At 32.0% G+C, this 14,971-nt stretch overlaps 1 protein-coding gene across 1 annotated transcript in view; it reads left to right on the forward strand.

Moving 5' to 3' along the window:
* Positions 1-14,136, forward strand: part of LOC135848980 (synaptotagmin-10-like) — a 286,616-nt gene extending 272,480 nt beyond the window's left edge. The window contains exon 11 of the mRNA XM_065369095.1: positions 1,651-14,136. Within this exon, the coding sequence (XP_065225167.1) occupies positions 1,651-1,657 (7 nt within the window). The 3' untranslated portion in view covers positions 1,658-14,136. The remainder of the gene's footprint in view (positions 1-1,650) is intronic.
* The last annotated feature ends 835 nt before the right edge of the window (positions 14,137-14,971 follow it).

Genomic DNA, 14,971 nt, shown 5'->3' on the forward strand with positions numbered 1-14,971 from the left:
TGAGCAATTTTGATAAAAATTGGAACTTTGAGTCATTTTGACATAAATTTGAATTTTTGAGCAATTTTGACTAAAAATTAAAACTTTTTGACAATTTTGGGCATAAAAGCGAGAGTTTTGGAAGATTTTTTCAGGAATTTTGCTAGAAATTGGATTTTTTCGAAAAATTTTGTTAAAAATTGAGATTATGAGCAATTTTGCTAAAAATTGGAATTTTGAGTAATTTAGATGGAAATTGGAATTTTGAGCCATCTTGATAAAAATTGAAAGTTTGAGCTATTTTGATGAAGATTGAAAGTTTGAGCAATTTTGACTGAAAATTGTATCTTTTTGACAATTTTGGGCATAAAAGCGATAGTTTAGAGCAGTTTTTGGAAAAAAGCGAGATTTTTTAAGCAATTTTGCTAGAAATTGGAATTTGTAAGCGTTTTTGCCAAAAAAAATTGGCATTTTTGACCAATTTTGTTGAAAATTGACATTTTTGAGCAATTTTGCTAAGAATTGTAATTTTTGAGCAATTTTGCCAAGAATTGTGATTTTTGAGCAATTTAGCCAAATAAAAAAGGGTTTTTAAACTAAAAATTAAGATTCTTCGACAACTTTGGATAAAAAAGCGAGAGTTTAAAGAAATTTTTTTATTTTTGGTGGAAAACAAAGATTTTTTCAGCCGTTTTGCTGAAAATCAAGTTTTTAGTCAATTTTTGGTAAAACCTAGATTTTGTCAATTTTTACTAAGCACTGAAATTCTTCGATAGTTAGATACCTAAGATGGTCAATAGAGCGTCCAATAAGCCCTCCAGGAACCCAAGAGATAGTAAAGCTCATTTTTGGCGTTGTCAGAGCGATTTGAAATTTCTGAGGAAAATTCGAAAATCGCTGCACGGAGGCTCCAAAATGACTCAAAACTTGAATTGAAGGAATTATTCACCTCAGTTCATTTTGCTCGAAAAAATTTATACTTTTCATGAAATAGATTTTCAAAAATTTAACAAAAATTCAAACATAAACTTGAGAAATTTTTTTTGAAAATATTTTATCCTGAAATATTTTTTGCTTTAATTAAGTAAGCCAAATCATGGAGTGATCATTTACTAAACTGGAAAAAAATGTTGAAATGGCAATTTTTTGGTTATTGTTACCAATTTCAGAAAACAGAAAAAAATTAACAAGTTTTTGGATGTTTTTCTGATGTTTTTGGAATTTGAAATAATGACCAGCCAAAAAAATTGGATCCATTGCTGCATTCCAAAAATGTTCTCCAGTTTAAGAATCAATATCTTTCAACGTTTTGGCATAAGTGATTCGAAGTATACGGAGAAAAAAAATTAATTCGCAAATTCACCACCCCCCCCCCCCCTCCCAAAACAATTTGCAAACTTTCAATATTTCTCAGCAGAACCTTACATAATTGGTCTTTGATTTTAATAGCAATGGCTTAAATGTGAACAAAACCGCAAATACTAGATATCCTTTGGAGCAGCGAGTCATTTTCCCCAAAACAAGTTGGTAGAGGTTAGAGCAAAAAAACACCTTATCCTCCCATGCCCTTTCACATTCATCGTCGTTTACCATAAAATTCGCATTTTTCAAGTCGACAACATGATATTTTCATTTTTCTTAATTTTAATTTCGTTTGGCTGATTTTTACAGAAAATGAGACTGGTGTTCATGGTGCTGTTGTTTCAGTAAAAGAAGAGCCACCCAAGTATAAAAAAAGTAAAAAAAAACTTCATCGAATTCGGCGCGAATATACTTCTGAGAAATCTCGAGTGGTTCCAACATTCAAAATATTTCAAAATCCAATGATATTAACAAAAATACCTACACATTACATCATCCGAAGAAAAACTTTACCGCGAAAAACGGCTTTATAACCACGATTCCAAGTTGGCCGCCCGCGCCGCCGCCTGAGAAACCCGCCAGCGAACAATTTCATACGTATCATCGACACCATAGGTATAGTAGGAGTAAATTGTGAAAATTTCACCAACCAGCGTTGTGCAAGTTTTTCAACTTTCGCGGCGAGAACAGTAAGACTATATAGTTTCCTTCAGAGATATACTAAGCGTTATAAATACCTACTCAGGTATTTGTTCGCATTTCTTGCTGGAAAGTGTTGTAGAAAACTTTCGAAAAGAGTTTTCCAACGGTATAAGAGATCATTTTTGCATACGAATTTCGAAAGTACTACCTTTAAAAAACACCCTCATCTCGACGATATGATCGTTACCGGTGTATTTTTATCATTTCCTCTACCTAACTCCCCTCCTGATCCTTGCTAGCGATGTGAACGACCTAATATAAAGAATTCGTGTTTCTGTTTTGTATACCTATCTGCCCTATGAAACCTTACGGATCGTGAACGCTAATTTTCCGATGGAAAATTTTCTAGTAGATTGAAATTAGTTTTTTTTTTTTCGTTTAGTTTTTTCTTAATGAGAGAATTGGATAATTAAAGCTTAGGTAGTCAAAGACGTGACCTGTAGTTAGCCAACGTGAAAATGTAAATTTAAGGGTCACTACAAAGATGTTTTCCTTAATTACTGAAGGTTACGATTACCTATTTAGTATTTCGTCAAACAATAGAAAAGGTTTTACTTGGAAATTCCCCAGAGTTCGGATTAATGCCGCGGGATGGTGAAAACAACGAAAAATCAAATTTTGTATAAGAGGTCTGACTGAATAGGTCAAGTTAAGAAAACCAACTCGCTTGAATGAAAATGAATAACAAAGTAGAGAGGGATACAGAAGGTACTCGTACTATTATGGAAAATTTATAATGTTCATTTATTCAACGAGCTATTCAATTATTACGTCGCGTCGTGATCGTTTCATAGGTTTGAAAACAGGATACCGAAGCCGATAGAATTTGAAACCAAAATCAAAAATCAATACTAATTTAAATCTAAAATGAATCCAGCAAAATTGAAAATAGAACAGTTTTTTAAACATTAAAATCAATATTTGAACCAAACGGATATTCCGATAGACCAAAACTGAATTCAACAGCCAGTGAATCAAAACAGATATTCTGAAAATTATAGAATTAATAAACTTACAAACAAAGGAATCTATTGGTCACTCAGTCATCAGTTTTTTTTTTGTTTTTTTTTTTGAATATTTTTACAAAGCATGGACAAGGTCTAACCCAACAGAACAATCAGCAAAAGTAGCATAAAAGTCAAGCATTTGAGACGACATTTTTCAAATTTCAAGACTTTTGGGAATTTTATAGGTGAAAAAAATGAGATTTTTAGCAGAATGTTTCAATCAAGCAAAAATTGATCAAATTAGAATAAATTCAAACCAACATTTTCGCGTTTTCAAATAAAAAATACGAGTATTAAAAAAATGTAGAAAAGTTTTTAAGTTCTGAGAGGAAAAAAAACACTGAAAATGTCAAAGTTTCATTTTAAAAAGAAACACAAGATTTTTTGGAATTTTGACAAAAAATTGGGCTTTTTTTTAGCAATTTACCTGAAATTACCATCTGTAGATCGTAGTTCGTCAAAAATTAACTGTAATACACCAAAAATCACCAAAAGTCTGCCGACATTCACCAGTGATTTAGGTACCATAAATTACCTCCAGACTGTAATTTACCAAAAATTGCCTGAAATTTATCACAAATTATTACCTGTAATGTACCAGAAATTACCTGTAATTTACCAGAAATAACCCGTAATTTACCAGACATTACGATTAATTTACCAGGAATTACCCCAATTTATTAGAAATTACACGTAATTTACCCAAAATTACCAAAATTTATTAAAAATTACGAGTAATTTGCCAGAAATTACCGGTAATTTCCCGAAAAATTACCCGTAGGCCGTAACTTACTGAAAAATAACCAGGCAATTTACCAAAAAAAAACTTTAAACTTACCAGAAATTACCCGTAATTTACCAAAAATTACCCGTAATTTACCAAAAATTACCCGTAATTTACCAAAAATTACCCGTAATTTACCAGAAATTACCTGAAAATTACCCGCAATTTACCAGAAATTAACAAAAAATACCCGTTATTTACCAGAAATTACCTCTAGTTTACCAAAAATTACCCCGTAATTTACCAAAAGAATACCTGTAATTTTTCAGAAATTACCCGTTACTTACCAAAAGTTACCTGTAATTAACCAAAAATTTCCCCGTAATTTACCAGAAATTATTTGTAACTTACCAAAAAAATTGGTAATTTTCCAGAAATTACCCATAATTTGCCAGGAATTACCCGCTATTTCCTAAAATTACCCGCAACTTTCCAAAAATTACCCGTAATTTACCAGAAATTACCCATATTTTACCAAAAAATACCCGTAATTTACCAGAAATTACCAAAAATTACCCGTAATTTACTGGAAATTACCAAAAATTTTCATAATTTACCAAAAATAACCAAAACTTACTTGTAATTACCAAAACTTTCCCATAATTTACCAGAAATTACCCATATTTTACCAAAAAATATCCGTAATTTACCAAAAATTACCAAAAATTTTTGTAATTTACCAGAAATTACCAAAACTTACCCATAATTCACAAAAATTACCCGTAATTTACCAGAAATTACCCATATTTTACCATAAATTGATCGTAATTTACCAAATATCACCTCTAATTTATCGAAAATTACCCCGTAATTTACCAAAAAAAATACTTGTAATTTTTCAGAAATTATCCTAATTTACCAGAAATTACCCGTAGTTTACCAGAAATTACCCGTAATTTGCCAGAAATTACCCATAATTTACCAGAAATTGCCCGTAATTTACCAGAAATTGTCCGTAATTTACCAGAAATTGCCCGTAATTTACCAGAAATTGTCCGTAATTTACCAGAAATTACACGTAATTTAACAGAAATTACCCATATTTTACCAAAAATTACCCGTGATTTACCATAAATCACCAGAAATTCCCGTAATTTACCAGAAATTACCAAAACTTACACGTAATTTACCAGAAATTACCAAAAATTACCCGTAATTTACCAGAAATTACTCGTAACTTACCAAAAATAACCCCTAATTTACCAAAAATTACCAAAAATCACCCGTTATTTACCCGAAATTATCAAAAATCACTTGTTATTCACAAGAAACTACTCATAACTTACCAAAAATAATCCCTAATTAACCAAAAAATACCATTAATTTGCTGCAAATTGAGCCAGTAGCCTATATAATTCAGCTAAAAATATGTTGTTGGTAATTTTAAATTTATCAAAAATCATTAGAGGGCACTTGTACCACCCTCGTTCAAATTCTGAACCAAGTTTAACTCATTGTTTTTGACTGGTTAAACTGAGTTCAACACCTTGAACGAGAGTCGTACAAGTGGCCCTAGTTATTCATCAAAGTTAACTTTAGAGCATTTTTTTGAAAAAATTGGTGCTCAAAAAAACACATTTTTCCTCACTCGATGGAAATTCGCACACAAAATGTCCTTTTGAAGGTGAATCGTCGAAAAAAAATTCAACAGATTTTGACAAAATTCAGCAGAGATCTTTATTTTGAGTTGAAAGTTACCAATAAAAATTTGTAGCTCCGAAGATACCCCTGGAGAGAAAATCTAAGCCCTGGGAGAAGGTGCATTTTCATTTTTTCAATTTTTTGAAATTGTCAAAAATGGCCAAAAAATTGGTACCACTGCGTTTCAAAATACTTCCAATATTTTGGCATAATTAATAATTCGAATAAGTAAGTAATATCCAAGAAAAAATCTTAAAAACCTGAATTTATCCAAAAAATACGCGATTTGCAAATTTTTAACCACTCAGTAGAGCCCTTAAAGTGGTCCGAATACTTTCATTTGAGACTGGACCATTTTTCTCGAAAAAGGTTGTGTAACCACAGGTGCGAAAAAACCACGATTTTTTCCAAAATTCCTTCTCTTTGAGCGCTCAAATCTCCCGTCCAGGGGTATTACCTCCGAACCTAAACATTTTTTTGGGTGATTTTCAACTCAAAATGAAAGTTTTTGCTGAATTTAGTCAAAATCCATCGACTTTTTTCTTTAGATCGTCAATTTTTTATTTAGGGGATTGAAATCTTTGCTGAGAAAAATGAAATAAAATTGGTGACTGAATGATCAAGAGATTCCCCATGTTTGGTGATCTTTCGAGTGCTTAAAATATTACACGACATGACATGACATGACAGTCCGTTCATCTCAAGATAAAGTGCTCAGTAGAAAATTTGATGAAGATCCCCCCTCTCCCTCTCCTCCTTCCAATCTAAAAAGTAAATCATGTAGTATCCAGTTTGTAAAAAAAAAATATGATCAATGGGAACATTTTCACCTATTATCATCCGAACCAAGACTGAATATCTAATTCATCTTTTTAAGGGGTCAAAAAAGTTCTAAAACTCTCTCGTTTCCAATTAGTTAACCTTCGATAAATTCGATGAGATTTTGAATCGTTGAAAAAAATGTTACACAATTGAAAGGAGTTTTTTTTTAAGGATAGTAAAATTCAAATCTAATCAACATCCAATTCCTGGTCACGAAGTATTTAGACAATACCCTCGAAAAAGTCCTTACGTCGTCGTCGTATTTTTTCACGAGGAAATAAAATTTCTAAAAATACAAACTTCGAGTAAATTTCGCGCTATAAAATATATCGGCAATAATTCAAACCCCTATTGAAAATCGTCATAAAAAATCGTTTAATAGTGGACTCGAAGACGTTATTAATACACAACGTAGGAGAACAAGGCGACGATTCGATCAACACCCGACAATGGCGTTTATTTGTAATAAAATTTAGTATACAATTTCTTTAACCATCGATGATGATATTTCGTACTCTCTCAACCCTCGAATTAAGTAGGTAAATTGGCCTTAAATTGGATATTATTTTTAACGACCGATATAGCGTTCACGACTTCACGTTCGTCATTGGTTGGATGCGATATAAGAGATTTCATAGAGTTTATAGGTACTAACAGAAACAATAAAGAGGCGAAACGAAATGAAAAGCAAAAGCCCAAAATAACTAGATCGTCAATTACTCTATATACGTGCGATATATACTCGTATGTATTCGAGGAGAGCAAATAAACCATGAAGGTTGGTATATGATTCGTCCTCGAAAATATACACTATACATAAATTTCCATACGCCATTAATCATTGGCTAACGTACACGCCAAAGATTTATTACCGCGTATTAACATTCGATTGGTAAACCAGCTACACACACATTAGCCGCCGTCTATCACCATCTTTAGGACCTCACATTCTCCTATGTATTTTCGTTATACAGCTTCAGTCTATCCTTACATATAAGTAGGTACTCTGGCACCAATATACTACACACAACTAGTACACTATTAGACATATAGGTAGGTATACATTTTAGGGTAGGTATTCTCCTCCAATAAATTCTAAGTAGATGAAAATTCCTCAATCTTTATGTTGGTACCTCGTGTTTTCCTCCAATCCTTTGTACTCGTATTACTCTTTTTTGTTATACTGTATTTTTGTGTGGATCTTGTTCACTGTAGGTAAGCATTTATCTATACCTACGCAGCAGCACCATGTCACGAACACTTCCTCCCTTCTCCATGGTTTAGGCGTATATACCTGAATGATTATGTGATAAAGACCATATTTATTAATGGTATCGAAATAAAATAAAGTGATTTTACTAACTGTCGTGGAAAAATTACTTGAATTTTGTGTACGTTGTATAGGTTTTTAAGGTACTATATTTTAGATGACGAATGCGAGAAATTATCATTTTTTTCTGCTATTCGTTGCGACTAGGTCAATTATTGACGCTTTGTGTTTAGCTTATTGTAATTTGTAAATAATGAGGGAAAAAATGAAGAAAAAAATTAAATGAAACTCTATAATATGTAGATTTTGTAAAAAGAATTCAATATCTATTCTGAGTGTATTTTTAGATTCTTTGGTGTTTTTAGAACGATTTTTAAGTCTGTATCTTTCACGTCTCTCTTTCCACTGACAATAACTGGTCCCTTATTTCATCTAGCTTTTATCGTACACAGCTCCCAAAAAGTTTATAAAAATGTTTATAAATTTCTACTTTTTTGACTCCAGCTTTGACAATTTACAGCAGAATTAAATAAATCTAGTAAAGAAAAATGGGGTGAAGTATCCTCTCCTGAGAAAAACAATTTATTGATTCTTTCCAAATTCTCGAAAGTGTTGGACGAAATATTTGGAAGTTTCCTTCAATGTAATTCAAATTTTCAAAACAAAAATTGGTCCACTTCGACACGGGACATGAACATGGTTTTTGTGTTGGGAGTTAGTTGATGCATAATTCGTGTAACGCTGATCTGCGTCACGCTGACTTTTGAAAACTTGGAAAAAATTTCGATCGATTTCCAAGAGCAAACTTATATTCTGATTTTACAATATTTTGTCAGCCTTTTAAGAACTTTGGAGAAAATTGTAAGACTTTTGAAAACTTTGAAAAATGACAAATGTGTGACATTTTAATACCTACTTATTACTTATATCAGATTTTCAAATACTTTGGAAAAAGATTTGATCAATTTCAAATATTTTTACAGAAGGATTAAATTTTAAAATATTCGTATTATTTGAACTGACTTTTGAAAACTTGAAAAAATTCCAAAAAAAAATCTTGAAATCATATCAGACACTCAAAAAGTCTAAAAAAATGAACAGTTTTTGAAATTTCTCCTTTGAAATATACATTCAGATATCAAATCTTTTTTTGGGGGAGGGAGGGGGGTGTTTCTAACTTTCAAGAACTTGAAAATTTCAACTGCCGAAATTGTGTCAAACTTTCTTACTTGCTTTTTTCCAAAAATTATAAAAAATTTACAAAAAATCAACAAAAATTCTACCAGTAATGTACTAAAAAATATGTCAGTATTTTTGAAGTAATTTACCAAAAATCAACAGATGTCCACGAAAAGTTATCACAACTTTACCAATAATTACCAGTAATTCATCAGAAACATTTCTAGTAACTTACCAGAAAAAAAATTTGGTAACCTGCTAAAAAAGTTTTCAGTAAGTCACCAAAAATAACCAGTACCTAATTCAGCAAAAACTTCAGTAATTTACTCACAACTTCAAGTAAATTACAAATAATCACCAGTTTTTACCTAAAATTAGCAGTAATATTCCAAAAATCACCCATCATTTACCGGAATTGAATTACTCGTCATTTTCCAGAAATTACCTGTCATTTATCAGAAATTACCAGTAATTTACCAGAAGTTACCCGTCATTTACTAGAAGTTACCCGTCATTTACCAAAAATTACCCGCAATTTTCCAAAAATTACCCACATTTTTCCAGAAATTACCCGTAATTTTCCAGAAATTACCCGTAATTTTCCTGAAATTACTCGTTATTTTCCAGCCCACCCGTAATTTATCGAGAAAAAACTATCCGTAATTTACCAGAAATTACATGTGATTTACCAAAAATTACTCGTAATTTACCAGAAATTACCCGCAATTTACTAGAAGTTATTTTCCAGAAATTACACATAGTTTTCCAGAAATTATCCGTAATTTATCGAGAAAACACTATCCGTAATTTACTGGAAATTACTCGTAATTTACCAAAAAATACCCGTCATTTACCAGAAATTACCCGTCATTTACCAAAAATTACCTGTAATTTACCAAAAATTGTTAAATTACCTGTAATTTACCAAAAATTGTTAAATTACCTGTAATTCACCAAAAATTACCTTTGATTTACCAAAAATTACCTGTAATTTACCAAAAATTACCTGTAATTTACCAAAAATTCCTGTAATTTACCAAAAATTACCCATCATTTATCAAAAATAACCCGTCATTTACCAGAAATTGCCCGTAATTTTCCAGAAATTACCCACAATTTACTTAAAGTTGCCGTAATTTACCAAAAATTACCCTCAGTTTTCTAGAAATTACCCGTAATTTATCGAGAAAAGACTATCCGTTATTCACTGAAAATTACCCGTCATTTACCAGAAATTACCCGCAATTTACCTAACATTACCCTGTAATTTACCAAAAAATGACCTCCCAATTAACCAAAAAATTACCACGTAATTTACCAAAATAACATTTTTATCAACTTGCTAGAGAAATTTCCAGGAGATAACGCATCAAAAATGGCCAGTACTTACCTAATTTACCAAAAATTACTAGTAATTTTACCAGATCTTAATTCACTAAGAATTACCAGTAATTTTGCAAAAATTACTGAAGATTTGCCAGAAATTTAAATGTTTTAATTTTTCGAGAAAATGAGGATGGTGGGTCAAATTAATTCAAGTGGCGGTAAATCTGATACTAACCCCCCTTCCCACTTCCCCACTCCTCTCATCACCCTCCTCACCCCCCCCCCCCCCCCCACTTTCCAAAAAATAAGTCAAGTATTTTCAGAAAACTTTTTTTTTTGCAATGAGAGTTGGAAAAAATGAAAATTTTAAAATGAGGGTGAAAATGGTAGAAAAATTAAAATTCATTCATGTCAAAATTTTTGCATTTTCAAAAAACACTGGGAAAAAATTTAAAAAAATGAAAACTCTGAAAGGATAAAATTAATAAAATTTCAAACAAATTTTGAAAAAATCAAAAAAAAAGATTTTTTGCGATACTTAATTGAGGTAAGTATGCAAAATTACCAGTAAATTATGCTAAGTTGCAAATAATTTTACAAAAAGTACCGTCATTTTACCAAACATTACCTGCACTAACCAAAAATTTTCAGTAATTTACCTCAAATTACCAGTAATTTACCTCAAATTACCAGTAATTTACCTCAAATTACCAGTAATTTACCTCAAATTACCAGTAATTTACCTCAAATTACCAGTAACTTACCTCAAATTACCAGTAACTTACCAAAAAATATCGGTAATTTACCAAACAATACCGGTAATTTACCAAAAAATACTGGTAATTTACCAAAAAATACCGGTAATTTACCAAAAATTACCAGTAAAATGCAGAAATTACCAGTAATTTATCAAAAATGACTATAGTAATTTACTCCATATTACATACCAGGAATCCATCCGTAACTCCCAATAATTTGCCAACGATTATGGGTTATTTACCAAATTCTTACCAAAAATTTACGGAAAATTACTGGTAAATTCAAAATACGCTTTCTTGTTGAAAATTAAACAAAGTTTCTTCCTAGTGTTTCGAAGTCTTGTACGTAGAGAATTCTACAATTTTTTTTCAAGTTTTCAAATTCAGTACATACAAAATGATGCGAATCAGCATTATATGGATCGGCGTGACGTGGACCAGTGTAATGAGGAATCGGGTCTCAAAAATTTTGGACATAATTATCCCGGTCTAAAAAACATATCCATGTCAAAAAATTAAAAAAATTCCTCAACATAGACCTCCATTAGTCACGAAGCAAAAAAATTACACCAAAAATAACAATAAATCGTACATCTAATCCTCCTTCCCAGCCCCGTAAAAGCCTTCTCTATCTGAAAATCAAACTCCTCCGAACCAAAACCCACCTCCTACGTTATTTTCCGAGCATCCGATCAAAATTGAAGGCTGTTCGATAAAAACCTGACACTTTTCATGCCCTCGGTATATGCCTTTACTTACTTTTAAGACCATAAAACGCCAACTCGACTCGGCTCGGCTCGGTGCAGCGGCGTATACGAGTAAGGTGGCTTTTAACGTCTCAATTTTGGCACTTCACCTTGGCCATAAACGCTTTGAAATTCGTTAAAATTAACCACAATTTGTCGGGAAATGCTATCGATTACAAAATCCACGTTCCACGTTTAAATCCACATTTAAAACAACCATTAACCTAAACCTCGTACAAGGTTAGATTTTCATATCCTTTATGTAGGTTTAGTTTGTACGTACTACGTTTTATTACATTACTATATTATTGCAGCTTTATAATCCGACACCGACTTCGACACTCTGTTGGGTTTGCAAATTCTCTCCATATATATATATAGGCATCGCGGTAGGCTTATGAGCCAATTTTTCAAAATTTCAAAATTTTTAAAATCATTTTCAATTTCTGTTCTAATTAACTAATCGAAATTCTAATTGCACAGTCATTGAAATATATAATTCATCTGTATCAAGAAACAGAATAAAAAATTTTTGGAGAAAATTTTTTCAAAAAAATTTAAAAATTTTTTGAACTATATTGAATTTTGTGAAAATTGCTTGGTTGTCAAAAAGTCTGAACCACATCAAAATTTTTGGTATCAACAGTATTCCCATAGAGCAATAAAATGCAGAAAAATCATTAGTCAAATTTATCATCGTGCATACCCAATTTCAACAGGGCTTTGGGTATGCCGACCAGTACTTCCTATTCTATAGGCCTCATGTTAGTACTACATCTAGCGAACATCTCTGAGAAACATTTGGTGCGCGCAGCTAACTTTGACAAAACTAGTTTGAAACAGGTGGCTCACTTGTTATGTAACTTTAGCCTTTACGAAGTGAGCCAGGCTGGTAAACCTACTGGCTCACTTCTTATGCAAGATTAACCCATACATGGGTTCATAAGTGTGCTGTCGTGAACATATATATATGTACGAGAAAAACATACATTCGCAAAGCCTTCTCTCAACAAACGTCCTACTGCATTTGGTACTTAGCTACTTACTCGAACGTTGAGCATTTCCCAACCACCTCCAGTAAGAATTTATTTTTCTACATTTTTCACACGAGTATAGAAAGAATATCAAAATACCACCCCCCCCCCCACCCACAATCCTTCGTACGTCGTTTCTAATAACGTGAAAAATTAAATAACCTCATTATTACCACGAAAAAGAAAAACTACACCAACTACATACAACCAATTATAAACGAACTCTACATCATCGTCTGACCCCTCCCCCTCATCCTCCCCATCTGCACAATACACGCGATATAAACGAGTAATTATATATCCCTCTCCTCTTCCCCTCTCTTAAATGACTCTCTGTCCCCCACAACTGATCATTTTTCGTACAACTAATTAATAACGACCCTATCACTTGTTACTGCTCGCTGCTTACACCTTTTTTCTTTTATAAATTTGTTTTCCTCGTATATATATAAAACCTCCCCTCTTGTTTTTCTCTTCCATCGTTAATTTTTACCACTAATTGATTTCCATCTCCCTTGCCCATTTCCTCCCCGACATTAAAGGTAAAAAAATGTACTATGTATTTTATTTAATATACGTGTATAGTAAATGTACTATTATTATAATTCTTGTTGTTGTTATTATTGATGTTGTTGTTGTGATAAATAAAATATTAAGTTAGCATGTCATTTTGTGTCGTTGTATATATATTATAGGGTGTCGCAATTATTTTTTTTTTTTTTGAAATTTTGGTGAAAATTATTGAAAAAGGTATGAGGAATGATGCTTCAGGTTTGACCTCATAAAACCCTTTTATTTATTTATTTGGGCTATTTTGAAAAAAATATATATATAAGGGCCAAGGGGGTTCAAAAATATTCCATCGTAGTATTTTTGGAAAAATGTAAGCTATGAAAAAAAAATTTCGATAAGTCGAATTTTGAATGCAAACTTTTTACCTCGAGCTTGAGGCATTACTCCGCAACTTTTTCAATAACCTTCTTGCATTTTTGAAAAAGAAAAGATTTTTTACAGCCCACACACCCAAGTCGACGTATATCTTTGTGTAGTAGCGACATATTATGTATGTTTTTAAGTTATATAAGATGAATACGAATTTTGTATTACGTACTTTTATCAGCATAGCGTTGTGAATTGGTCGATTATTTTGCTACTAGTCGACAGTTTCATACTTTTTTGTTTTTTTCATTTTTATCTGCCACCTCGATGTAATGATTAATACATACTTATATGTATAGTACATACATGATCACGAAAACACTTGATTCGTATAGGTACTTTTCCTCTTCCTTGTACTCGTCTATCTGAATACTTTCCTTGTGACGAGATGATTTCCAGATTCTCGTTCTCCTTTTTGTCTTTTTTTCACGAAATATGTACTTAGGTGTCCCTCCTACCTATAACTTGTATAAGAGTGAATGTAATAAGTGTATACGTATAATACAAACGTAACTTTTAAGTGGTTTCGCTTCATACTTATACATTTTTGTTTTTCTATCACAGAAATAAATGTATTTATGTGCTGATTTGTATATAATTTTATGTGTTTTGTACGGGAAACAGGGTAGAAACAATGTTATCACTTGAATTTTCACTTTTTCAATCTGGAAACACTGATTTAATGGATAAAATAAAGTAAATGTTTAAGAATGGGGTTCTCTTGGAAGCTGGAGTTGATTCCTGGAGTGGGGAGGGTCAAAGTTGAAAATAACAGAAAGGTCATTTTTTTGGAGGGGCACAATATGGCTCCAAATTGATAAAAAGAATCCAACATGGTACCTTTGATAACTATACTCTTACTGTGACCAACATATCCGAATTTCAGCTTCGTAGGTCATTTCCATCCCATTTAAGGTGGAATAACCCACATTTTACCACTATATTTGATCCCCTCTTCTTGAAATTGACCTAGGGAGCCCAAATTTTCAGCATACAATGTGAGAGTCAAGTTTCAAAACCCAATTTGACCCCTTCCCAAGATCTAAAAATAGGAATTTTGAGCTATTTCAAGTGTTTTTCGATTTTTAGGAGGCCTGCACCTCCCCCAAATCGACTCAGTGGGTCCAAATTTTTACACTTTATTTCCTGGATTTTTTTCTCAAATTTTTAAATTACAGCTCAAAAATTTTGCAAGATTTTGAAAAACAAACTTTCAAAAAAAAGTTGAATTTTGAACTTTTGAAATTTTTAGTGAATATTTTCAAAACTAATCTCGAATTAGTACCTATGTCCTATATTACGAGTATAAGGAGATATTTCAGCCACTGAGGGGGAAAAACACCACCTAACTTATTTCAAAAAGGGATTGGGCTGGTTGGAGGGTCCATGAAGGCGGTTTTATTCTTTTATTGACTCGAAGGC

The sequence above is a fragment of the Planococcus citri genome, chromosome 5, assembly GCF_950023065.1.
Source record: "Planococcus citri chromosome 5, ihPlaCitr1.1, whole genome shotgun sequence".
Classification (NCBI taxonomy): domain Eukaryota; kingdom Metazoa; phylum Arthropoda; class Insecta; order Hemiptera; family Pseudococcidae; genus Planococcus; species Planococcus citri.